Source organism: Oncorhynchus masou, chromosome 19 (assembly GCF_036934945.1).
Source record: "Oncorhynchus masou masou isolate Uvic2021 chromosome 19, UVic_Omas_1.1, whole genome shotgun sequence".
NCBI classification, from domain to species: domain Eukaryota; kingdom Metazoa; phylum Chordata; class Actinopteri; order Salmoniformes; family Salmonidae; genus Oncorhynchus; species Oncorhynchus masou.
Window position 1 is genome coordinate 36,034,610 of NC_088230.1, and position 25,044 is coordinate 36,059,653.

Below are 25,044 nucleotides of genomic sequence, written 5' to 3' on the forward strand. Positions count from 1 at the left end.
GTTCCCACCAATATCCAGCAACATCGCACAGCCATTAAAGAGGAGTGGAACAACATTCCACAGGCCACAATCAACAGCCTGATCAACTCTGTGTGAAGGAGATGGTGGGCACACCAGATACAGACTGGTTGTCTGATCCACGCCTCTACTTAACATTTTTTTATTTTTTTATCTTTATCTGTGACCTGCAGATGCATATCTGTATTGTCAGTTGTGTGAAATCCATAGATCAGGGCCTAATTCATTCATTTCAAATGACTGATTTTTCCTTATAGAAACTGCAACTAAGTTAAAATATTTTAAAATTGTTGCAAATATATTTTTGTTCTGCACTTCTGTTACCAAATGTAAATCCACTTCATTTACAGGAGTTAAATCCAAAATAAATAAAAAATAAAATCTCAATGGGGTCATGTTATTAGCTGACACCCCATTCATTCTGCAGATATCTTTAAATCATCATTCGGAGCAGATATTTTAAGTTCTTAGAAAAACCTGGTTGTATAAAAACCCGAGGGATGATTTTACTGTAAATTCCGGTACCAAACTTTATCTTCACAGTTGTTCCTGTAAATGTGTTTTGGTAAATTGTTAAAAGTAGTACTCGTGCATGGAGTTGTGTGGTCCATGTCATTACTGTGGTGTTGCCCTGCTATGAAACCACTGTGACGCTTTAATATGTGTGTCTGTGTGAGATTACTGTCGTGTCGTGATTTTATAATTGTACAGTGACCCTGTGATAATGATATGCCAACTGATCCGTGACTAATCCTCAGTACTGAATGGTACTGACTCTTATCCTCTCTTAGTCCCCCCTTACTGGGAGAGGAGGAGTGTCAGGGGTGTGATGTCACACACACACTTTCTCACACACACACCACAGTCTAAAGCAGGGGAATGGAAGTGAGAGTGTCACCTTTGGGGCGGCAGGGTAGCCTAGTGGTTTAGAGCGTTGGACTAGTAACCGGAAGGTTGCAAGTTCGAATCCCCGAGCTGACAAGGTACAAATCTGTTGTTCTGCCCCTGAACAGGCAGTTAACCCACTGTTCTCAGGCTGTCATTGAAAATAAAAATTTGTTCTTAACTGACTTGCCTAGTAAAATAAAGGTAAAATCAAAAAAATTTAAATAAATTTGGCACCTGCAGATCAACAGTACTGAGCTGAGAGTTAGTAACTGGGAGAGAGATGATTTTCATTTTGAATTCGGCTGAGAAATCACTCTAAGACGTATTGTAGTTTTTAAAATGCCAACTGTATTCATAATGTGTGTTTGATGTTGAAGGGAAAAGTAGTTTTTAAAATGTTTTTAGGTACCCCAACTTATTTAGCTTGCTCTGTGTGTATACTGTGTTGTATGTCCTATGTTAGAATGTGTGCTACCTCGGTTTATGTATCCTAACTATGTTAAGCTAGCATTAGCAACCATAACGTAGCCTGGTCCCAGATCTGTTTATACTCTAGCCTACTCCATTGCTCGTTGTCATGGCAACGAGTGACAGGGAGTTGGCGTGATGGCACAAACACACTGGTACTCTGGCTAAACCATGTTGTGGGTAGGCTACATGTATAGATTATTTATCCTCTCTTGTTTTCTCCACTCCAGAGTCTTTATGCATTTTCACTATTGTATCGACAAGCATTGCGACATGCACACATATAGATTTACACTCTTGTGTTTCTCCTCAGGCCCACTGGGGTATTGATCTTCAGTGTGTTGTCTCCTCAGGCCCACTGGGGTATTGATCTTCAGTGTGTTGTCTCCTCAGGCCCACTGGGGTATTGATCTTCAGTGTGTTGTCTCCTCAGGCCCACTGGGGTATTGATCTTCAGTGTGTTGTCTCCTCAGGCCCACTGGGGTATTGATCTTCGGTGTGTTGTCTCCTCAGGCCCACTGGGGTATTGATCTTCGGTGTGTTGTCTCCTCAGGCCCACTGGGTTAGCGTTACTGGGGTATTGATCTTCGGTGTGTTGTCTCCTCAGGCCCACTGGGGTATTGATCTTCGGTGTGTTGTCTCCTCAGGCCCACTGGGGTATTGATCTTCGGTGTGTTGTCTCCTCAGGCCCACTGGGGTATTGATCTTCGGTGTGTTGTCTCCTCAGGCCCACTGGGGTATTGATCTTCGGTGTGTTGTCTCCTCAGGCCCACTGGGGTATTGATCTTCAGTGTGTTGTCTCCTCAGGCCCACTGGGGTATTGATCTTCAGTGTGTTGTCTCCTCAGGCCCACTGGGGTATTGATCTTCAGTGTGTTGTCTCCTCAGGCCCACTGGGGTATTGATCTTCAGTGTGTTGTCTCCTCAGGCCCACTGGGGTATTGATCTTCAGTGTGTTGTCTCCTCAGGCCCACTGGGGTATTGATCTTCAGTGTGTTGTCTCCTCAGGCCCACTGGGGTATTGATCTTCAGTGTGTTGTCTCCTCAGGCCCACTGGGGTATTGATCTTCAGTGTGTTTCTCCTCAGGCCCACTGGGGTATTGATCTTCAGTGTGTTGTCTCCTCAGGCCCACTGGGGTATTGATCTTCAGTGTGTTGTCTCCTCAGGCCCACTGGGGTATTGATCTTCAGTGTGTTTCTCCTCAGGCCCACTGGGGTATTGATCTTCAGTGTGTTGTCTCCTCAGGCCCACTGGGGTATTGATCTTCAGTGTGTTGTCTCCTCAGGCCCACTGGGGTATTGATCTTCAGTGTGTTGTCTCCTCAGGCCCACTGGGGTATTGATCTTCAGTGTGTTTCTCCTCAGGCCCACTGGGGTATTGATCTTCAGTGTGTTGTCTCCTCAGGCCCACTGGGGTATTGATCTTCAGTGTGTTGTCTCCTCAGGCCCACTGGGGTATTGATCTTCAGTGTGTTGTCTCCTCAGGCCCACTGGGGTATTGATCTTCAGTGTGTTGTCTCCTCAGGCCCACTGGGGTATTGATCTTCGGTGTGTTGTCTCCTCAGGCCCACTGGGGTATTGATCTTCGGTGTGTTGTCTCCTCAGGCCCACTGGGTTAGCGTTACTGGGGTATTGATCTTCGGTGTGTTGTCTCCTCAGGCCCACTGGGGTATTGATCTTCGGTGTGTTGTCTCCTCAGGCCCACTGGGGTATTGATCTTCGGTGTGTTGTCTCCTCAGGCCCACTGGGGTATTGATCTTCGGTGTGTTGTCTCCTCAGGCCCACTGGGGTATTGATCTTCGGTGTGTTGTCTCCTCAGGCCCACTGGGGTATTGATCTTCAGTGTGTTGTCTCCTCAGGCCCACTGGGGTATTGATCTTCAGTGTGTTGTCTCCTCAGGCCCACTGGGGTATTGATCTTCAGTGTGTTGTCTCCTCAGGCCCACTGGGGTATTGATCTTCAGTGTGTTGTCTCCTCAGGCCCACTGGGGTATTGATCTTCAGTGTGTTGTCTCCTCAGGCCCACTGGGGTATTGATCTTCAGTGTGTTGTCTCCTCAGGCCCACTGGGGTATTGATCTTCAGTGTGTTGTCTCCTCAGGCCCACTGGGGTATTGATCTTCAGTGTGTTTCTCCTCAGGCCCACTGGGGTATTGATCTTCAGTGTGTTGTCTCCTCAGGCCCACTGGGGTATTGATCTTCAGTGTGTTGTCTCCTCAGGCCCACTGGGGTATTGATCTTCAGTGTGTTTCTCCTCAGGCCCACTGGGGTATTGATCTTCAGTGTGTTGTCTCCTCAGGCCCACTGGGGTATTGATCTTCAGTGTGTTGTCTCCTCAGGCCCACTGGGGTATTGATCTTCAGTGTGTTGTCTCCTCAGGCCCACTGGGGTATTGATCTTCAGTGTGTTGTCTCCTCAGGCCCACTGGGGTATTGATCTTCAGTGTGTTGTCTCCTCAGGCCCACTGGGGTATTGATCTTCAGTGTGTTGTCTCCTCAGGCCCACTGGGGTATTGATCTTCAGTGTGTTGTCTCCTCAGGCCCACTGGGGTATTGATCTTCAGTGTGTTGTCTCCTCAGGCCCACTGGGGTATTGATCTTCAGTGTGTTGTCTCCTCAGGCCCACTGGGGTATTGATCTTCAGTGTGTTGTCTCCTCAGGCCCACTGGGGTATTGATCTTCAGTGTGTTGTCTCCTCAGGCCCACTGGGGTATTGATCTTCAGTGTGTTGTCTCCTCAGGCCCACTGGGGTATTGATCTTCAGTGTGTTGTCTCCTCAGGCCCACTGGGGTATTGATCTTCGGTGTGTTGTCTCCTCAGGCCCACTGGGGTATTGATCTTCGGTGTGTTGTCTCCTCAGGCCCACTGGGGTATTGATCTTCGGTGTGTTGTCTCCTCAGGCCCACTGGGGTATTGATCTTCAGTGTGTTGTCTCCTCAGGCCCACTGGGGTATTGATCTTCAGTGTGTTGTCTCCTCAGGCCCACTGGGGTATTGATCTTCAGTGTGTTGTCTCCTCAGGCCCACTGGGGTATTGATCTTCAGTGTGTTGTCTCCTCAGGCCCACTGGGGTATTGATCTTCAGTGTGTTGTCTCCTCAGGCCCACTGGGGTATTGATCTTCAGTGTGTTGTCTCCTCAGGCCCACTGGGGTATTGATCTTCAGTGTGTTGTCTCCTCAGGCCCACTGGGGTATTGATCTTCAGTGTGTTGTCTCCTCAGGCCCACTGGGGTATTGATCTTCAGTGTGTTGTCTCCTCAGGCCCACTGGGGTATTGATCTTCAGTGTGTTGTCTCCTCAGGCCCACTCTATTGAGGGACCAGCACTACCAGTACCTGAAGAAAGGATTACGTCATCTCTCCGACGCTTATGAGGTAGGCCTGTGTACTGCGTGATTTAGTATTTCCCACAAAGCACAGAGTGACGATAGACGCTAACCCCCTCCATTAATCTCCACTGGCCTGTGCAGCTGTTGCCTAGTTTAGTCCCAGTTCTCTAAAATGGCTGCCTGTATTCCCTATCCTTACTAGTGTCTGGACGCCAGCAGGCCCTGGCTGTGCTACTGGATTCTACACAGTCTGGAGCTGCTGGAGGAACCTGTGCCCACCGCCATCGCCTCAGAGTAAGTACAGCAACCGTGCGCTACACTAGAGGTAGGCTACCCTGGTCCTGGAGTCAGTTCATGTTTTTAATTCCACCGACCTGGAAGACCCAGAGATGTGTTGGAATACCCATAGGAACATACTGTATACTACATACTCAATGTATTTACTATTAATTTGTTTTAGTATACTGTAAACTAACGGTATCCTTTTCAGTGTACTGTTGCTATGCAACATCTTGCTAGCTTGTTAGCATAACAAATGACTAGCTACACATCTTACGACTTCATTAAACCATGTCTGTTGAGAATACTCCATGACTATACCACTGAGCTAAGCTAAGAATGACTTGGATAATCATGTCAATAAACGTTAGATAGTTAGCAGTATATTACCTATATGCTAACTAAGTTCCATGTATTAGTAGCCAACTAGCGAACGTACCAGAACGTACAAGCAACTGCTGTAATGATATGTGGTTCATAATGCTAGCGGAGCGAACAAACTGTCAGCCAACGTAACTTATTTGAAAAGTTTCTACTTTATTACATCGCTTAACATTTTCTTAACATTTTTCATAATTAGTTAAAGCAATGAATTTGTAGCCGCTATATATTTTCCGCCATTTTTCTTCAAATCTGAAAACGATGTGAAGCCATGCCCATTTCCTGAAGAATTGCATTATGGGAGCATGGAAATGGTGTCCATGCTTGTATACTTTGTATTTTGATCAATGCAGTATGACATCTGGGAACTTTTGGCATACAAACTATATCCAATAAGCATACTATATACTCAATTTATGTCACAAATAGTATGGTTAGTGCAGTTAGTATTTATTTTCCCTTTATTTTACTAGGCAAGTCAGTTAAGAACAAATTCTTATTTTCAATGACGGCCTAGGAACAGTGGGTTAACTGCCTGTTCAGGGGGCAGAACGACAGATTTGTACCTTTTCAGCTCGGGGGTTTGAACTTGCAACCTTCCGGTTACTAGTCCACCGCTCTAACCACTAGGCTACCCTGCCGCCTCTACACTCTAACCACTAGGCTACCCTGCCGCCTCTACACTCTAACCACTAGGCTACCCTGCCGCCTCTACACTCTAACCACTGGGCTACCCTGCTGCCTCTACACTCGAACCACTAGGCAACCCTGCCGCCTCTACACTCTAACCACTAGGCAACCCTGCCGCCTCTACACTCTAACCACTAGGCTACCCTGCTGCCTCTACACTCTAACCACTAGGCTACCCTGCCTCCTCTACACTCTAACCACTAGGCTACCCTGCTGCCTCTACACTCTAACCACTAGGCTACCCTGCCTCCTCTACACTCTAACCACTAGGCTACCCTGCTGCCTCTACACTCTAACCACTAGGCCACCCTGCCGAGTATTGGAACACAGCGCAGCTGAATTTAGACACTCACTGAACTGCTCAATTAGCTCAGTTGGTCAGGTGTGGTGCCTATTCGGAACAAAATCCTGCAGTACCTCCGGCGCCTCCGGAACAAGGTCGCCCCACCCACTACGCCACCCTACCCACGCCACCCTAACGAAATGCAAGTGGACAAATGATGACTGGTTAGAGCTGCTGCCCTACTATAATACAGACCTACTGGTCATCACTGTCTACCTACTGCGGGTACGTGCAGCCTACTCTGTAACCTGATGCTGGCCAACAGCCTCTCAACCTACAGCCCTTACAATGCATTTTATTCTATTCTCGCCCGCCTCTGTCTTTTCAGAGTCGGTATGGTGATACCAGCCAAGACAACCCACTAGCCTCCGTCTCAGCATTGCAATGCCAAGCCAACCCACCGGCTGGCACTGCCCTTAGAATGAATACTGCGGATGTGTTGGGAGGCAGGTAGCCTAGCGGTTAGAGTGGAAAATATCCGAGAGGTGAAAACTCTGTCCTTGAGCAAGGCACTTGACCCTAATGTTCTCCAGGGATGCTGTTCTACTGTGGCTGACCTTGTAAAACTACACATTTAACGGCATCTATCACACTACTATGACTGACCCTGTACAACAACACCTATCATACTACTTATCATACTACTATGACTGACCCTGTAAAACCACACCTATCACACTACTATGACTGACCCTGTAAAACAACACCTATCATACTACTATGACTGACCCTGTACAACACCTATCACACTACTATGACTGACCCTGTAAAACAACACTTGGAAATCTATCTGGTGTATGTGACAATACAACAGATAGGGGGGGGGGCAGCCTGCCCTGTACGTAGGGACTCGTCTCCGTCTCAGTACTGTAATACCGAGCCAACCCACTGGTCCCTCTCTCAGTACTGTAATACCGAGCCAACCCACTGGTCCCTCTCTCAGTACTGTAATACCGTGCCAACCCACTGGTGCTCGTCTCAGTACTGTAATACCGAGCCAACCCACTGGTCCCTCTCTCAGTACTGTAATACCGAGCCAACCCACTGGTGCTCGTCTCAGTACTGTAATACCGTGCCAACCCACTGGTCCCTGTCTCAGTACTGTAATACCGTGCCAACCCACTGGTCCCTGTCTCAGTACTGTAATACTGAGCCAACCCACTGGTGCTCGTCTCAGTACTGTAATACCGTGCCAACCCACTGGTCCCTGTCTCAGTACTGTAATACCGAGCCAACCCACTGGTGCTCGTCTCAGTACTGTAATACCGTGCCAACCCACTGGTCCCTGTCTCAGTACTGTAATACCGAGCCAACCCACTGGTGCTCGTCTCAGTACTGTAATACCGAGCCAACCCACTGGTGCTCGTCTCAGTACTGTAATACCGTGCCAACCCACTGGTCCCTGTCTCAGTACTGTAATACCGAGCCAACCCACTGGTCCCTCTCTCAGTACTGTAATACCGAGCCAACCCACTGGTCCCTCTCTCAGTACTGTAATACCGTGCCAACCCACTGGTGCTCGTCTCAGTACTGTAATACCGAGCCAACCCACTGGTCCCTCTCTCAGTACTGTAATACCGAGCCAACCCACTGGTGCTCGTCTCAGTACTGTAATACCGTGCCAACCCACTGGTCCCTGTCTCAGTACTGTAATACCGTGCCAACCCACTGGTCCCTGTCTCAGTACTGTAATACTGAGCCAACCCACTGGTGCTCGTCTCAGTACTGTAATACCGTGCCAACCCACTGGTCCCTGTCTCAGTACTGTAATACCGAGCCAACCCACTGGTGCTCGTCTCAGTACTGTAATACCGTGCCAACCCACTGGTCCCTGTCTCAGTACTGTAATACCGAGCCAACCCACTGGTGCTCGTCTCAGTACTGTAATACCGAGCCAACCCACTGGTGCTCGTCTCAGTACTGTAATACCGTGCCAACCCACTGGTCCCTGTCTCAGTACTGTAATACCGAGCCAACCCACTGGTCTCCGTCTCAGTACTGTAATACCGAGCCAACCCACTGGTGCTCGTCTCAGTACTGTAATACCGAGCCAACCCACTGCCCTGTGCCATCAACCCACTGCCTTGTGCCATCAACCCCCCACTGCCCTGTGTCATCAACCTTCCCCCACTGCCCTGTGCCATCAACCCACTGCCTTGTGCCATCAACCCCCCCCCCCCCCCTCCCCCCACTGCCCTGGGCCATCACGAGGGAGGTTAGAGTGGGCAGACTGGCAGGAAAGTGTGGATTGGATACTCACCCCCCCCATGTGCTACTGTGACTAGAGGGGGTAGCTTCAATCTTCTCTCAGTGGTCATTGATGTGCTTTATGGTCAAGTGTGTGGGAGAAATAGTCCTACTCTAGTGGTTCCCTGACATATAGGCCCAGTACGTGGTCATCAATGATGGGCTTATCATGAGGGCTGTCTCAGTCTGTACCCGGCTGTTTGAGAGATTCGTTTTGCCTTTTCAGTTTACAATATAAACAGTTTAGGATTTTGTGTGTAACTCACTTTGCCCTCTCTGCCCCTCCAGTGTGTGTGTAACTCACTTTGCCCTCTCTGCCCCTCCAGTGTGTGTGTAACTCACTTTGCCCTCTCTGCCCCTCCAGTGTGTGTGTGTGTAACTCACTTTGCCCTCTCTGCCCCTCCAGTGTGTGTGTGTGTAACTCACTTTGCCCTCTCTGCCCCTCCAGTGTGTGTGTGTAACTCACATTGCCCTCTCTGCCCCTCCAGTGTGTGTGTGTGTGTGTGTAACTCACTTTGCCCTCTCTGCCCCTCCAGTGTGTGTGTGTGTGTAACTCACTTTGCCCTCTCTGCCCCTCCAGTGTGTGTGTGTGTGTGTGTGTAACTCACTTTGCCCTCTCTGCCCCTCCAGTGTGTGTGTGTGTGTGTAACTCACTTTGCCCTCTCTGCCCCTCCAGTGTGTGTGTGTGTGTGTAACTCACTTTGCCCTCTCTGCCCCTCCAGTGTGTGTGTGTGTGTGTGTAACTCACTTTGCCCTCTCTGCCCCTCCAGTGTGTGTGTGTGTGTGTGTGTAACTCACTTTGCCCTCTCTGCCCCTCCAGTGTGTGTGTGTGTGTGTAACTCACTTTGCCCTCTCTGCCCCTCCAGTGTGTGTGTGTGTGTGTGTGTGTGTAACTCACATTGCCCTCTCTGTCCCTCCTGTGTGTGTGTGTGTGTGTGTAACTCACTTTGCCCTCTCTGACCCTCCTGTGTGTGTGTGTGTAACTCACTTTGCCCTCTCTGACCCTCCTGTGTGTGTGTGTGTAACTCACTTTGCCCTCTCTGACCCTCCTGTGTGTGTGTAACTCACTTTGCCCTCTCTGCCCCTCCAGTGTGTAAGTGTGTAACTCACTTTGCCCTCTCTGCCCCTCCAGTGTGTGTAAGTTCCTGGCGCGGTGTCAGAGTCCTACTGGGGGTTTTGCTGGAGGTCCATGTCAAGCTGCCCACCTGGCTCCCACCTACGCTGCTGTCAACGCACTCTGTATCATCGGCACCCAGGAGGCATACAACATTATCGACAGGTACAGTCGCTACAACATTATCGACAGGTACAGTCGCTACAACATTATCGACGGGTACAGTCGCTACAACATTATCGACGGGTACAGTCGCTACAACATTATCGACGGGTACAGTCGCTACAACATTATCGACGGGTACAGTCGCTACAACATTATCGACGGGTACGGCAACATTATCGACGGGTACAGTCGCTACAACATTATCGACGGGTACGGCAACATTATCGACGGGTACAGTCGCTACAACATTATCGACGGGTGCAGTCGCTACAACATTATCGACGGGTGCAGTCGCTACAACATTATCGACGGGTACGGCAACATTATCGACGGGTACAGTCGCTACAACATTATCGGCGGGTGCAGTCGCTACAACATTATCGTCGGGTACGGCAACATTATCGGCGGGTACAGTCGCTACAACATTATCGACGGGTACGGCAACATTATCGGGCGGTACAGTCGCTACAACATTATCGGCGGGTACGGCAACATTATCGGGTGGTCTGCAACATTATCGGGCGGTACAGTCGCTACAACATTATCGGGGGTATGGCAACATTATCGGCGGGTACTGGCAACATTATCGTCGGGTACGGCAACATTATCGGCGTGGTACAGTCGCTACAACATTATCGGCGTGGTACGGCAACATTATCGGCGGGTACGGCAACATTATCGGCGGGTACGGCAACATCATCGGCGGGTACGGCAACATTATCGGCGGGTACGGCAACATTATCGGCGGGTACAGTCGCTACAACATTATCGGCGGGTACAGTCGCTACAACATTATCGGCGGGTGCAGTCGCTACAACATTATCGTCGGGTACGGCAACATTATCGACGGGTACAGTCGCTACAACATTATCGACGGGTACGGCAACATTATCGACGGGTACAGTCGCTACAACATTATCGGCGGGTACGGCAACATTATCGGCGGGTACAGTCGCTACAACATTATCGGCGGGTACGGCAACATTATCGGCGGATACAGCAACATTATCGACGGGTACGGCAACATTATCGGCGGGTACAGTCGCTACAACATTATCGGCGGGTACGGCAACATTATCGGCGGGTACGGCAACATTATCGGCGGGTACGGCACCATTATCGGCGGGTACAGTCGCTACAACATTATCGGCGGGTACAGTCGCTACAACATTATCGACGGGTACAGTCGCTACAACATTATCGACGGGTACAGTCGTTACAACATTATCGACGGGTACGGCAACATTATCGACGGGTACAGTCGCTACAACATTATCGAGACGGGTACAGTCGCTACAACATTATCGACGGGTACTACAGCATCAAAAGATAGGAATCACATAAAACAACCAATTCTCGGGTGCTTCCCGAGTGGCGCAGTGCTGGTGGCGTCACTACAGACCTTTTACTTCAAACTATTTGTGTCTGGTGCTCCAGTGCCGACCGAACGTTGTGACAACTGAGCGTGACACACGTGTTGCCATAGCAGAAATGTTTTATAGTAACCCCTCCCTCTTCTATCCCTCCTACTCCCTCTTCTATCCCTCCCACTCCCTCTTCTATCCCTCCTACTCCCTCTTTCCCTCCTACCTCCCTCTTCTATCCCTCCTACTCCCTCTTCTATCCCTCCTACTCCCTCTTCTATCCCTCCTACTCCCTCTTCTTTCCCTCCTACCTCCCTCTTCTATCCCTCCTACTCCCTCTTCTATCCCTCCTACTCCCTCTTCTATCCCTCCTACTCCCTCTTCTATCCCTCCTACTCCCTCTTCTATCCCTCCTACTCCCTCTTCTATCCCTCCTACTCTCTCTTCTTTCCCTCCTACTCCCTCTTCTATCCCTCCTACTCCCTCTTCTATCCCTCCTACTCCCTCTTCTTTCCCTCCTACTCCCTCTTCTATCCCTCCTACTCCCTCTTCTATCCCTCCTACCTCCCTCTTCTATCCCTCCTACTCCCTCTTCTATCCCTCCTACTCCCTCTTCTATCCCTCCTACTCCCTCTTCTATCCCTCCTACTCCCTCTTCTATCCCTCCTACTCCCTCTTCTATCCCTCCTACTCCCTCTTCTATCCCTCCTACTCCCTCTTCTATCCCTCCTACCTCCCTCTTCTATCCTTCCTACTCCCTCTTCTATCCCTCCTACTCCCTCTTCTATCCCTCCTACTCCCTCTTCTATCCCTCCTACTCCCTCTTCTTTCCCTCCTACTCTCTCTTCTATCCCTCCTACTCCCTCTTCTATCCCTCCTACTCCCTCTTCTATCCCTCCTACTCCCTCTTCTATCCCTCCTACTCCCTCTTCTATCCCTCCTACTCCCTCTTCTATCCCTCCTACTCCCTCTTCTATCCCTCCTACTCCCTCTTCTATCCCTCCTACCACCCTCTTCTATCCCTCCTACTCCCTCTTCTATCCCTCCTACCACCCTCTTCTTTCCCTCCTACCACCTTCTTCTATCCCTCCTACTCCCTCTTCTATCCCTCCTACTCCCTCTTCTATCCCTCCTACTCCCTCTCCTATCCCTCCTACTCCCTCTTCTTTCCCTCCTACTCCCTCTTCTATCCCTCCTACTCCCTCTTCTATCCCTCCTACTCCCTCTTCTATCCCTCCTACTCCCTCTTCTATCCCTCCTACTCTCTCTTCTTTCCCTCCTACTCCCTCTTCTATCCCTCCTACTCCCTCTTCTATCCCTCCTACCTCCCTCTTCTATCCCTCCTACCTCCCTCTTCTTTCCCTCTTTCCTCCTCTTCCCTCTCAGGGAGAAGCTGCTCTCCTTCCTGTTCTCTGTGAAGCAGCCAGATGGCTCCTTTGTGATGCACATAGGAGGAGAGGTGGACGTCAGGTGAGAGATGAAGTTGAGCAGCCTTCCATCGCCATGGTTTCACTGTTGGTGGAGCAGACATCACTGATATGTGATAACAATGTTTCTCTCGCTCTCATTCAAATCAAATTTTATTAGTCACATGCGCCGAATACAACAGGTGTAGTAGACCTCACAGTGAAATGCTTACTTTCTTGTTCTCTCTCTCTCTGTGTCTCTCTCTCTCTGTGTCTCTCTCTCTCTCTCTGTGTCTCTCTCTCTCTCTCTGTGTCTCTCTCTCTCTGTGTCTCTCTCTCTCTCTGTCTGTCTGTCTCTCTCTGTCTCTCTGTCGCTCTCTCTCGCTCTCTTTCTGTCTCTCGCTCGCTCGCTCTCTCTGTGTGTCTCGTGCTCTAAAAATGAAATGTTCTCTATTAGCATGATTTAACAATGTACATATTGCCAAAGCTTACTTTGGGGATTTGCGATATTAACAATTTTAATCAACAATATTGTCAACAGTAACAACAATAAACGGACAACGTAACCATACATTGAACAATAAGCACAAAGGACATGTGCAGGTTGATTGGTCTGTCAGACATTGTCCCTCGTCTTATGGCAGGCAGCATTGTAGTGCGCTTCCAACCCACAGCTCTCTGCGTCCTCCCCCATCAGGACGGGTAGCCTATTCTCATCAGAGGGTTTCAAATTTGTGGAAATGAAACTCTCTTAATTGTTTTATATTTTGTCAGCAAATGCAGCTCAGTCTCGGGTTCTGCTGATGGAAAAATGGCGCTGGAGGAAATGGCCTCCGTTTTACAGTCTCCTAACCAATTGTGCTATTATGTGGGTTTTTTTGTGCAATATTTGTAATTTAGAGAGCTTCTGGATATCAGGACAGCAATCACTCACCTCGGATTAGACAAAGAGCTTCTGGATATCAGGACAGCGATCACTCACCTCGGATTAGACAAAGAGCTCCTGGATATCAGGACAGCGATCACTCACCTCGGATTAGACAAAGAGCTTCTGGATATCAGGACAGCGATCACTCACCTCGGATTAGACAAAGAGCTTCTGGATATCAGGACAGCGATCACTCACCTCGGATTAGACAAAGAGCTTCTGGATATCAGGACAGTGATCACTCACCTCGGATTAGACAAAGAGCTTCTGGATATCAGGACAGCGATCACTCACCTCGGATTAGACAAAGAGCTTCTGGATATCAGGACAGCGATCACTCACCTCAGATTAGACAAAGAGCTTCTGGATATCAGGACAGAGATCACTCACCTCGGATTAGACAAAGAACTTCTGGATATCAGGACAGCGATCACTCACCTCGGATTAGACAAAGAGCTTCTGGATATCAGGACAGTGATCACTCACCTCGGATTAGACAAAGAACTTCTGGATATCAGGACAGCGATCACTCACCTCGGATTAGACAAAGAGCTTCTGGATATCAGGACAGCGATCACTCACCTCGGATTAGACAAAGAGCTTCTGGATATCAGGACAGCGATCACTCACCTCGGATTAGACAGAGAGCTTCTGGATATCAGGACAGCGATCACTCACCTCGGATTAGACAAAGAGCTTCTGGATATCAGGACAGCGATCACTCACCTCAGATTAGACAAAGAGCTTCTGGATATCAGGACAGCGATCACTCACCTCAGATTAGACAAAGAGCTTCTGGATATTAGGACAGAGATCACTCACCTCGGATTAGACAGAGAGCTTCTGGATATCAGGACAGCGATCACTCACCTCGGATTAGACAAAGAGCTTCTGGATATCAGGACAGAGATCACTCACCTCGGATTAGATGAAGATTTTTTTCAACAACAACAAGCAGGACTCACAGGATTTTCTCCAGACACCCCGCAGGGCAGACATCCCAATTATTCGCAACAGGAAGCGACGCAGAGGATAAAGAGCCGGATGCCTCGTCCGGACCCGCAGAAGACAACTAGGAACGCTGCCGTTACCGTCAATATTACTCGCCAACGTGCAATCATTGGACAATAAACTAGACCAGGTACGATCACGAATATCCTACCAACGGGACATTCTAGATAGAACAGCACACTCCGGTAAGACGAGGGGGGTAGTCTGTGCAAATTTGAAACAGCTGGTGCACAATCTAAGGAAGTCTCTAGATTTTGCTCATCTGAAGTTGAGTATATTGTGATAAACTGCAGGCCACACTACTTGCCTAGAGAGTTCGCAGCTGTACTTTTTGTGGCTGTTTACCACCACAGACAGTGCCAGCATCTCAGTCAGCTGTATAAATGTGCAACTAAAGGGGGAAAAAATTCTAGATAATCTGTACTCCACACACCACAACTCTATCCTCCAGATTCCTGCCTACAGGCAAACATTAAAGCAGAAAACACCAGTGACTCGGTTTATAAAAAAAGTGGTCAGATGAAGCAGATGCTAAACCACAGGACTGTTTTACTAGAACAGAGTTGAATATGTTCCAGGATTCTTCCCGTGACATTGAGTACACCACATCAGCCACTGGCTTTATCAATAAGTGCATAGAGGGCGTCGTCCCCACAGTGACTGTACGTACATACCCCAACCAGAAACCATGGATTACAGGCAACATTTGCACTGAGCTAAAGGGTAGAGCTGCCGCTTTCAGGGTGCGGGACTCTAACCGGGAAGCTTACAAGAAATCCTGCTATGCCCTGCGACGAACCATCACAGGCAAAGCATCAATACAGGACTAAGATTGAATCATACTACACCGGACGCTCGTCGGATGTGGCAGGGTTTGCAAACTATTACAGCTACAAAGGGAAGCACAGCCGTGAGCTGCCCAGTGACACGAGCCTACCAGACGAGCTAAAACACTTCTATGCTCGCTTCGAGGCATGCATGAGAGCATCAGCTGTTCCAGACAAGTGTGTGATCACGCTCTCCGTAGCCAACCTGAGTAAGACATTTAAACAGGTCAACATTCCCTCTGCTGGGCCAGACGGATTACCAGGACGTGTACTCTGCTCCGGGCATGTGCTGACCAACTGGCAGGTGTCTTCACTGACATTTTCAACATGTCCCTGATTGAGTCTGTAATACCAACATGCTTCATGCAGACCACCGTAGTCCCTGTGCCCAAGAACACTAAGGTAACCTGCCTAAATGACTACAGACCTGTAGCACTCATGTCTGTAGCCATGAAGTGCTTTGAAAGGCTGGTAATAGCTCACATCAACACCATTATCCCAGAAACCCTAGACCCAATCAAATTTGCATACCTCCCAAACAGATCCACAGATGATGCAATCTCTATTGCACACTGCCCTTTCCCACCTGGACAAAAGGGACACCTATGTGAGAATGCTATTCATTGACGACAGCTCAGCGTTCAACACCATAGTGCCCTCAAAGCTCATCAATATGCTAAGGACCTTGTGACTAAACACCTCCCTCTGCAACTGGATCCTGGACTTCCTGACGGGTCTCCCCCAGGTGGTGAGTGTAGGTAGCAACACATCTGCCACGCTGATTCTCAACACTGGAGCTCCCCAGGGGTGCGTGCTCAGTCCCCTCCTGTACTCCCTGTTCACCCAGGACTGCATGGCCAGGCACAACTCCAACACCATCAAGTTTGCAGACGACACAACAGTGGTAGGCCTGATCACCGACAACGACGAGACAGCCTATAGGGAGGTGGTCAGAGACCTGGCCGGGTGGTGCCAGAATAACAACCTATCCCTCAACAACCAAGACTAAGGAGATGATTGTGGACTACGGAAACGGAGGACCGAGCACGTCCCCATTCTCGTCGACGGGGCTGTTGTGGAGCAAGTTGAGAGCTTCAAGTTCCTTGGTGTCCACATCAGCAACAAACAAGAATGGTCCAAACACACCAAGACAGTTGTGAATAGGGCACGACAAAGCCTATTCCCCCTCAGGAAACTAAAAAGATTTGGCATGGGTCCTGAGATCCTCAAAAGGTTCTACAGCTGCAACACCGAGAGCATCCTGACTGGTTGCATCACTGCCTGGTACAGCAATTGCTCGGCCTCTGACCGCAAGGCACTTCAGATTGTAGTGCGTACGGCCCAGTACATCACTGGGGCTAAGCTCCCTGCCATTGAAGACCTCTATACCAGGTGGTGTCAGAGGAAGGCCCTAAAAATTGTCAAAGACCCCAGCCAGCCTTGTCATAGACTGTTCTCTCTACTTCCGCATGGCAAGCGGTACCGGAGTGCCAAGTCTAGGACAAAAAGGCTTCTCAACAGTTTTTACCCCCAAGCCATAAGACTCCTGAACAGGTAACCAATGGTTACCCAGACTATTTGCATTGTGCCCCCCCCCAACCCCTCTTTTACGCTGCTGCTACTCTGCTTATCTTATATGCATAGTCACTTTAACTATACATTCATGTACATATTACCTCAATTGGCCCGACTAACCGGTGTCTGTATGTAGCCTTGCTACTCTTATTTTCAAAAGTGTGTTTACTGTTTTATTTCTTGACTTACTTACACACACACACACACCTTTTATTGCACTATTGTTTAGAGCCTGTAAGAAAGAAAGCATTTCACTGTGAGGTCTACTACACCTGTTGTATTCGGCATTTCACTGTGAGGGCTACTACACCTGTTGTATTCGGCATTTCACTGGGAGGGCTACTACACCTGTTGTATTCGGCATTTCACTGGGAGGTCTACCTACACCTGTTGTATTCGGCATTTCACTGGGAGGTCTACCTACACCTGTTGTATTCGGCATTTCACTGGGAGGTCTACCTACACCTGTTGTATTCGGCATTTCACTGTAAGGTCTACTACACCTGTTGTATTCGGCATTTCACTGGGAGGGCTACTACACCTGTTGTATTCGGCATTTCACTGGGAGGTCTACCTACACCTGTTGTATTCAGAGCACGTGACAAACTTTGATTTGCTTTATTAAGTGGTTGGACAGCCTTTCCTCTGTCTCGGTTTCTCTTTCGTTATCTCTTTCTTGGTCTGTCTCTGTGTTTTAGGAGTACAGTCGTGGCCAAAAGATTTCAGTGACAAATATTAATTTTCACCAAGTCTGCTGCCTCAGTTTGTATGATGGCAATTTGCATATACTCCAGAATGTTATGAAGTGTGATCAGTTGAATTGCAATTAATGGCAAAGTCTCTCTTGAACTGAATCCCCAAAAAACATTTCCCCTGCATTTCAGCCCTGCCACAAAAGGACCAGCTGACATCATGTCAGTGATTCTCTCGTTAACACAGGTGTGAGTGTTGACGAGGACAAGGCTGGAGATCACTCTGTCATGCTGATTGAGTTTGAATAACAGACTGGAAGCTTCAAGAGGAGGGTGGTGCTTGGAATCATTGTTCTTCGTCTGTCAACCATGGTTACCTGCAAGGAGGAATAACGTGCCGTCATCATTGCTTTGCACAAAAAAGGGCTTCCCAGGCAAGGATATTGCTGCCAGTAAGACTGCACCTAAATCAACCATTTATAGGATCATCAAGAACTTCAAGGAGAGCGGTTGTTGTGAAGAAGGCTTCAGGGCGCCCAAGAATGTCCAGCAAGCGCCAGGACCGTCTCCTAAAGTTGATTCAACTGCTGGATCGGGGCACCACCAGTACAGAGCTTGCTCAGGAATGGCAGCCGGCAGGTGTGAGTGCATCTGCACGCACAGTGAGGCGAAGACTTTTGGAGGATGGCCTGGTGTCAAGAAGGGCAGCAAAGAAGCCACTTCTCTCCAGGAAAAACATCAGGGACAGACTGATATTCTGAAAAAGGTACAGTTTTGGACTGCTGAGGACTGGGGTAAAGTCATTTTCTCTGATGAATCCCCTTTCTGATTGTTTGGGGAATCCGGAAAAAATCTTGTCCGGAGAAGACAAGGTTAGCGCTACCATCAGTCCTGTGTCATGCCAACAGTGAAGCATCCTGAGACCATTCATGTGTGGGGTTGCTTCTCAGCCAAGGGAGTGGGCTCACTCACAATTTGTCCTAAGAACACAGCCAGGAATAAAGAATGGTACCAACACATCCTCTGAGAGCAACTTCTCCCAACCATCCAGGAACAGTTTGGTGACAAACAATGCCTTTTCCAGCACGATGGAGCACCTTGCCATAAGGCAAAAGTGATAACTAAGTGGATCGGGAAACAAAACATCAATATTTTGGGTCCATGGCCAGGAAACTCCCCAGACCTTAATCCCATTGAGAACTTGTGGTCAATCCTCAAGAGGCGGGTGGACAAACAAAACCCCACAAATTCTGACAAACTCCAAGCATTGATTATGCAAGAATGGGCTGCCATCAGTCAGGATGTGGCCCAGAAGTTAATTGACAGCGTGCCAGGGCGGATTGCAGAGGTCTTGAAAAAGTGCTTGTAATTATACTTCAGTATCCATAGTAACATCTGACAAAAATATCTAAAGACACTGAAGCTGCAAATTTTGTGGAAATTAATATTTGTGTCATTCTCAAAACATTTGGACATGACTGTACGTACTGTGTTAAGCTCTACCTCTCTCTATGTGTTGGAGCAGTATGTACTGTGCACTAAGCCCCACCCCTCTCTCTCTCTCTGTGTTGTAGGAGTACGTACTGTGAATTAAGCCCCACCCCTCTCTCTCTCTCTCTGTGTTGTAGGAGTACGTACTGTGTATTAAGCCCCACCCCTCTCTCTCTCTCTGTGGTAGGAGTACGTACTGTGTATTAAGCCCCACCCCTCTCTCTCTCTCTCTCTGTGTTGTAGGAGTACGTACTGTGAATTAAGCCCCACCCCTCTCTCTCTCTGTGTTGTAGGAGTACATACTGTGTATTAAGCCCCACCCCTCTCTCTCTGTGTTGTAGGAGTACATACTGTGAATTAAGCCCCACCCCTCTCTCTCTGTGTTGTAGGAGTACATACTGTGAATTAAGCCCCACCCCTCTCTCTCTGTGTTGTAGGAGTACGTACTGTGAATTAAGCCCCACCCCTCTCTCTCTCTGTGTTGTAGGAGTACATACTGTGTATTAAGCCCCACCCCTCTCTCTCTGTGTTGTAGGAGTACATACTGTGAATTAAGCCCCACCCCTCTCTCTCTGTGTTGTAGGAGTACATACTGTGAATTAAGCCCCACCCCTCTCTCTCTGTGTTGTAGGAGTACGTACTGTGAATTAAGCCCCACCCCTCTCTCTCTGTGTGTTGTAGGAGTACGTACTGTGAATTAAGCCCCACCCCTCTCTCTCTCTCTGTGTTGTAGGAGTACGTACTGTGAATTAAGCCCCACCCCTCTCTCTCTCTCTGTGTTGTAGGAGTACATACTGTGTATTAAGCCCCACCCCTCTCTCTCTCTGTGTGTTGGAGTACGTACTGTGAATTAAGCCCCACCCCTCTCTCTCTCTGTGTTGTAGGAGTACGTACTGTGTACTAAGCCCCACCCCTCTCTCTCTCTGATGTTGTAGGAGTACATACTGTGAATTAAGCCCCACCCCTCTCTCTCTGTGTTGTAGGAGTACGTACTGTGAATTAAGCCCCACCCCTCTCTCTCTCTCTGTGTTGTAGGAGTACGTACTGTGAATTAAGCCCCACCCCTCTCTCTCTCTGTGTTGTAGGAGTACGTACTGTGTATTAAGCCCCACCCCTCTCTCTCTCTGTGTTGGAGTACGTACTGTGAATTAAGCCCCACCCCTCTCTCTCTCTCTGTGTTGTTGGAGTACGTACTGTGTACTAAGCCCCACCCCTCTCTCTCTCTGTGTTGTAGGAGTACGTACTGTGAATTAAGCCCCACCCCTCTCTCTCTCGCTGTGCTGTAGGAGTACGTACTGTGAATTAAGCCCCACCCCTCTCTCTCTCTCTCTGTGTTGTAGGAGTACGTACTGTGTATTAAGCCCCACCCCTCTCTCTCTCTCTGTGTGTTGTAGGAGTACGTACTGTGAATTAAGCCCCACCCCTCTCTCTCTCTCTGTGTTGTAGGAGTACGTACTGTGTATTAAGCCCCACCCCTCTCTCTCTCTCTGTGTGCTGTAGGAGTACGTACTGTGAATTAAGCCCCACCCCTCTCTCTCTCTCTGTGTTGTAGGAGTACGTACTGTGTATTAAGCCCCACCCCTCTCTCTCTCTCTGTGTGTTGTAGGAGTACGTACTGTGAATTAAGCCCCACCCCTCTCTCTCTCTCTGTGTTGTAGGAGTACGTACTGTGCGGCATCAGTAGCGTCTCTCACCAACATCATGACACCCACACTGTTCCAGGACACTCCCACGTGGATTGTCAGGTACTGCAGTATAGCGCTCAGCCAGACCACTTATTTCATGTCTGTCTATCGAACTGGTGTTCCTTTTTGATAATAAACATTTCCGTTACATCATGAGAATAGTACAGTCATACTGTGAGTTAAATAGACTATAATAATTACAAGGGTTTGGTCCCCTATACTTTAGAAAAATAACTTGGTAGTGATCATGTGTTTACACCGTTCTGTAGAAAGACAGTGAATGCCTACCATGTTCTCTTCCTCATGCCTACTCACTGTCTGCTACCATGATGTCTTCCTCATGACTACTCACTGTCTGCTACCATGTTCTCTTCCTCATGCCTACTCACTGTCTGCTACCATGATGTCTTCCTCATGACTACTCACTGTCTGCTACCATGATGTCTCCTTCCTGCCTTCCTCATGCCTACTCACTGTCTGCTACCATGATGTCTTCCTCATGACTACTCACTATCTGCTACCATGTCTCCTTCATGCCTTCCTCATGACTACTCACTGTCTGCTACCATGATGTCTTCCTCATGACTACTCACTGTCTGCTACCATGATGTCTCCTTCCTGCCTTTCTCATGCCTACTCACTGTCTGCTACCATGATGTCTTCCTCATGCCTACTCACTGTCTGCTACCATGATGTCTTCCTCATGACTACTCACTGTCTGCTACCATGTCTCCTTCATGCCTTCCTCATGCCTACTCACTGTCTGCTACCATGTCTCCTTCATGCCTTCCTCATGCCTACTCACTGTCTGCTACCATGTCTCCTTCCTGTCTTCCTCATGCCTACTCACTGTCTGCTACCATGATGTCTTCCTCATGCCTACTCACTGTCTGCTACCATGATGTCTTCCTCATGCCTACTCACTGTCTGCTACCATGATGTCTTCCTCATGACTACTCACTGTCTGCTACCATGTCTCCTTCATGCCTTCCTCATGCCTACTCACTGTCTGCTACCATGTCTCCTTCATGCCTTCCTCATGCCTACTCACTGTCTGCTACCATGTCTCCTTCCTGTCTTCCTCATGCCTACTCACTGTCTGCTACCATGATGTCTTCCTCATGCCTACTCACTGTCTGCTACCATGATGTCTTCCTCATGACTACTCACTGTCTGCTACCATGTCTCCTTCATGCCTTCCTCATGCCTACTCACTGTCTGCTACCATGTCTCCTTCCTGTCTTCCTCATGCCTACTCACTGTCTGCTACCATGATGTCTCTTTCCTCATGCCTACTCACTGTCTGCTACCATGATGTCTGCTTCCTGCCTTCTTCATGCCTACTCACTTTCTGCTACCATGATGTCTCCTTCCTGCCTTCCTCATGCCTACTCACTGTCTGCTACCATGATGTCTCCTTCCTCATGCCTACTCACTGTCTGCTACCATGATGTCTCCTTCCTGTCTTCCTCATGCCTACTCACTGTCTGCTACCATGATGTCTCCTTCCTCATGCCTACTCACTGTCTGCGACCATGATGTCTGCTTCCTGCCTTCTTCATGCCTACTCACTGTCTGCTACCATGATGTCTCCTTCCTGCCTTCCTCATGCCTACTCACTATCTGCTACCATGATGTCTCCTTCCTGCCTTCCTCATGCCTACTCACTATCTGCTACCATGTCTCCTTCATGGCTTCCTCATGCCTACTCACTGTCTGCTTCCTGCCTTCTTCATGCCTACTCACTATCTGCTACCATGATGTCTCCTTCCTGTCTTCCTCATGCCTACTCACTGTCTGCTACCATGATGTCTCCTTCCTCATGCCTACTCACTGTCTGCGACCATGATGTCTGCTTCCTGCCTTCTTCATGCCTACTCACTATCTGCTACCATGATGTCTCCTTCCTGCCTTCCTCATGCCTACCCACTCTCTGCTACCATGTCTCCTTCATGCCTTCCTCATGACTACTCACTGTCTGCTACCATGATGTCTTCCTCATGCCTACCCACTGTCTGCTACCATGTTCTCTTCCTCATGACTACTCACTATCTGCTACCATGTTCTCTTCCTCATGACTACTCACTGTCTGCTACCATGTTCTCTTCCTCATGACTACTCACTGTCTGCTACCATGTTCTCTTCCTCATGACTACTCACTGTCTGCTACCATGTTCTCTTCCTCATGACTACTCACTGTCTGCTACCATGTTCTCTTCCTCATGCCTACTCACTGTCTGCTGCCATGTTCTCTTCCTCATGCCTACTCACTGTCTGCTGCCATGTTCTCTTCCTCATGCCTACTCACTGTCTGCTACCATGTTCTCTTCCTCATGCCTACTCACTATCTGCTACCATGTCTCCTTCATGGCTTCCTCATACCTACTCACTGTCTGCTACCATGTCTCCCTCATGCCTTCCTCATGCCTACTCACTGTCTGCTACCATGATGTCTTCCTCATGCCTACTCACTGTCTGCTACCATGATGTCTCCTTCCTGCCTTCCTCATGCCTACTCACTATCTGCTACCATGATGTCTTCCTCATGACTACTCACTATCTGCTACCATGTCTCCTTCATGCCTTCCTCATGACTACTCACTGTCTGCTGCCATGTCTCCTTCCTGTTCTCCTCATGCCTACTCACTGTCTGCTACCATGTCTCCTTCATGGCTTCCTCATGCCTACCCACTCTCTGCTACCATGTCTCCTTCATGTCTTCCTCATGCCTACTCACTATCTGCTACCATGTCTCCCTCATGCCTTCCTCATGCCTACTCACTGTCTGCTGCCATGTCTCCTTCCTGCCTTCCTCATGCCTACTCACTGTCTGCTACCATGATGTCTCCTTCCTGCCTTCCTCATGCCTACTCACTGTCTGCTGCCATGTCTCCTTCCTGTTCTCCTCCAGCTGTCAGAACTGGGAGGGGGGTCTCGGGGGCGTCCCGGGGCTAGAGGCCCATGGAGGGTACACCTTCTGTGGGATGGCTGCCATGGTCATCCTGGGGAAGGAGCACATGCTGGATCTCAAGTCTCTGCTGGTGAGTCACTAACATCACAGTTCCACGTCTTGTTTCCTTTGGTTCCGATTTGTGTAATACACTATAACACTTCATAAACAAGATGGTTAGACATCATTTACATTTACATTTAAGTCATTTAGCAGACGCTCTTATCCAGAGCGACTTACAAATTGGTGAATTCACCTTTTGACATCCAGTGGAACAGCCACTTTACAATAGTGCATCTAAATCATTGGGGGGGGGGGGGTGGTGAGAAGGAGGATTACTTATCCTATCCTAGGTATTCCTTGAAGAGGTGGGGTTTCAGGTGTCTCCGGAAGGTGGTGATTTTGGACGGGGATGCTTTGAGCCAAGCATTGCTTTCAGTTCTATCCAGACCTCCACTCACACGTCCAATGTCTCTGTGTCCTCTCTGCAGAGGTATCCCATGTCACTACTTCCCCTGAGAACCCATTTTCTTGATCAGCATTTGACTGAAGTGATGGTGTGTGTGTGTATATAGAGGATGTGCCGGTCGGTCAGAAGTTGTACACTATATAGGGAAGAGGGTGCCATTTTGGACTCCGCCCAGGTCTGTAAAGAGACACCATGGGCTGACGTGTAGATCAATCCCCCAAAACTACCAGAACAGTAGGAACCCTCAAGCACCCGTCCTCACCCCTCTGGCCACCAGTCCTCATCCCTCTGGCCACCAGTCCCCCCCCCCCCAACGCTCTGGCCACCAGTCCTCACCCCTCTGGCCACCAGTCCCCCCCCAACGCTCTGGCCACCAGTCCCCCCCCCCCAACGCTCTGGCCACCAGTCCCCCCCCCAACGCTCTGGCCACCAGTCCCCCCAACGCTCTGGCCACCAGTCCTCACCCCTCTGGCCACCAGTTCCCCCCCCAACGCTCTGGCCACCAGTCCTCACCCCTCTGGCCACCAGTCCTCACCCCTCTGGCCACCAGTCCTCACCCCTCTGGCCACCAGTCCTCACCCCTCTGGCCACCAGTCCTCACCCCTCTGGCCACCAGTCCTCACCCCTCTGGCCACCAGTCCTCACCCCTCTGGCCACCAGTCTTCACCACTCAGCACAGCTCTCAGAACAGGTCCTATTCACTAGACACTAAACAGAAGAGAACTGACAA

At 49.2% G+C, this 25,044-nt stretch overlaps 1 protein-coding gene across 2 annotated transcripts in view; it reads left to right on the top strand.

The window, feature by feature from the left end:
• fntb (farnesyltransferase, CAAX box, subunit beta) overlaps nt 1-25,044 on the top strand; it is a 50,713-nt gene that overhangs the window by 4,761 nt on the left and 20,908 nt on the right. For both annotated transcript variants that reach the window (XM_064925750.1, XM_064925749.1), the window contains 6 exons: nt 4,671-4,743; nt 4,900-4,991; nt 9,770-9,916; nt 12,667-12,750; nt 20,869-20,955; nt 23,807-23,936. In XM_064925750.1, the coding sequence (XP_064781822.1) occupies nt 4,671-4,743; nt 4,900-4,991; nt 9,770-9,916; nt 12,667-12,750; nt 20,869-20,955; nt 23,807-23,936 (613 nt within the window). The remainder of the gene's footprint in view (nt 1-4,670; nt 4,744-4,899; nt 4,992-9,769; nt 9,917-12,666; nt 12,751-20,868; nt 20,956-23,806; nt 23,937-25,044) is intronic.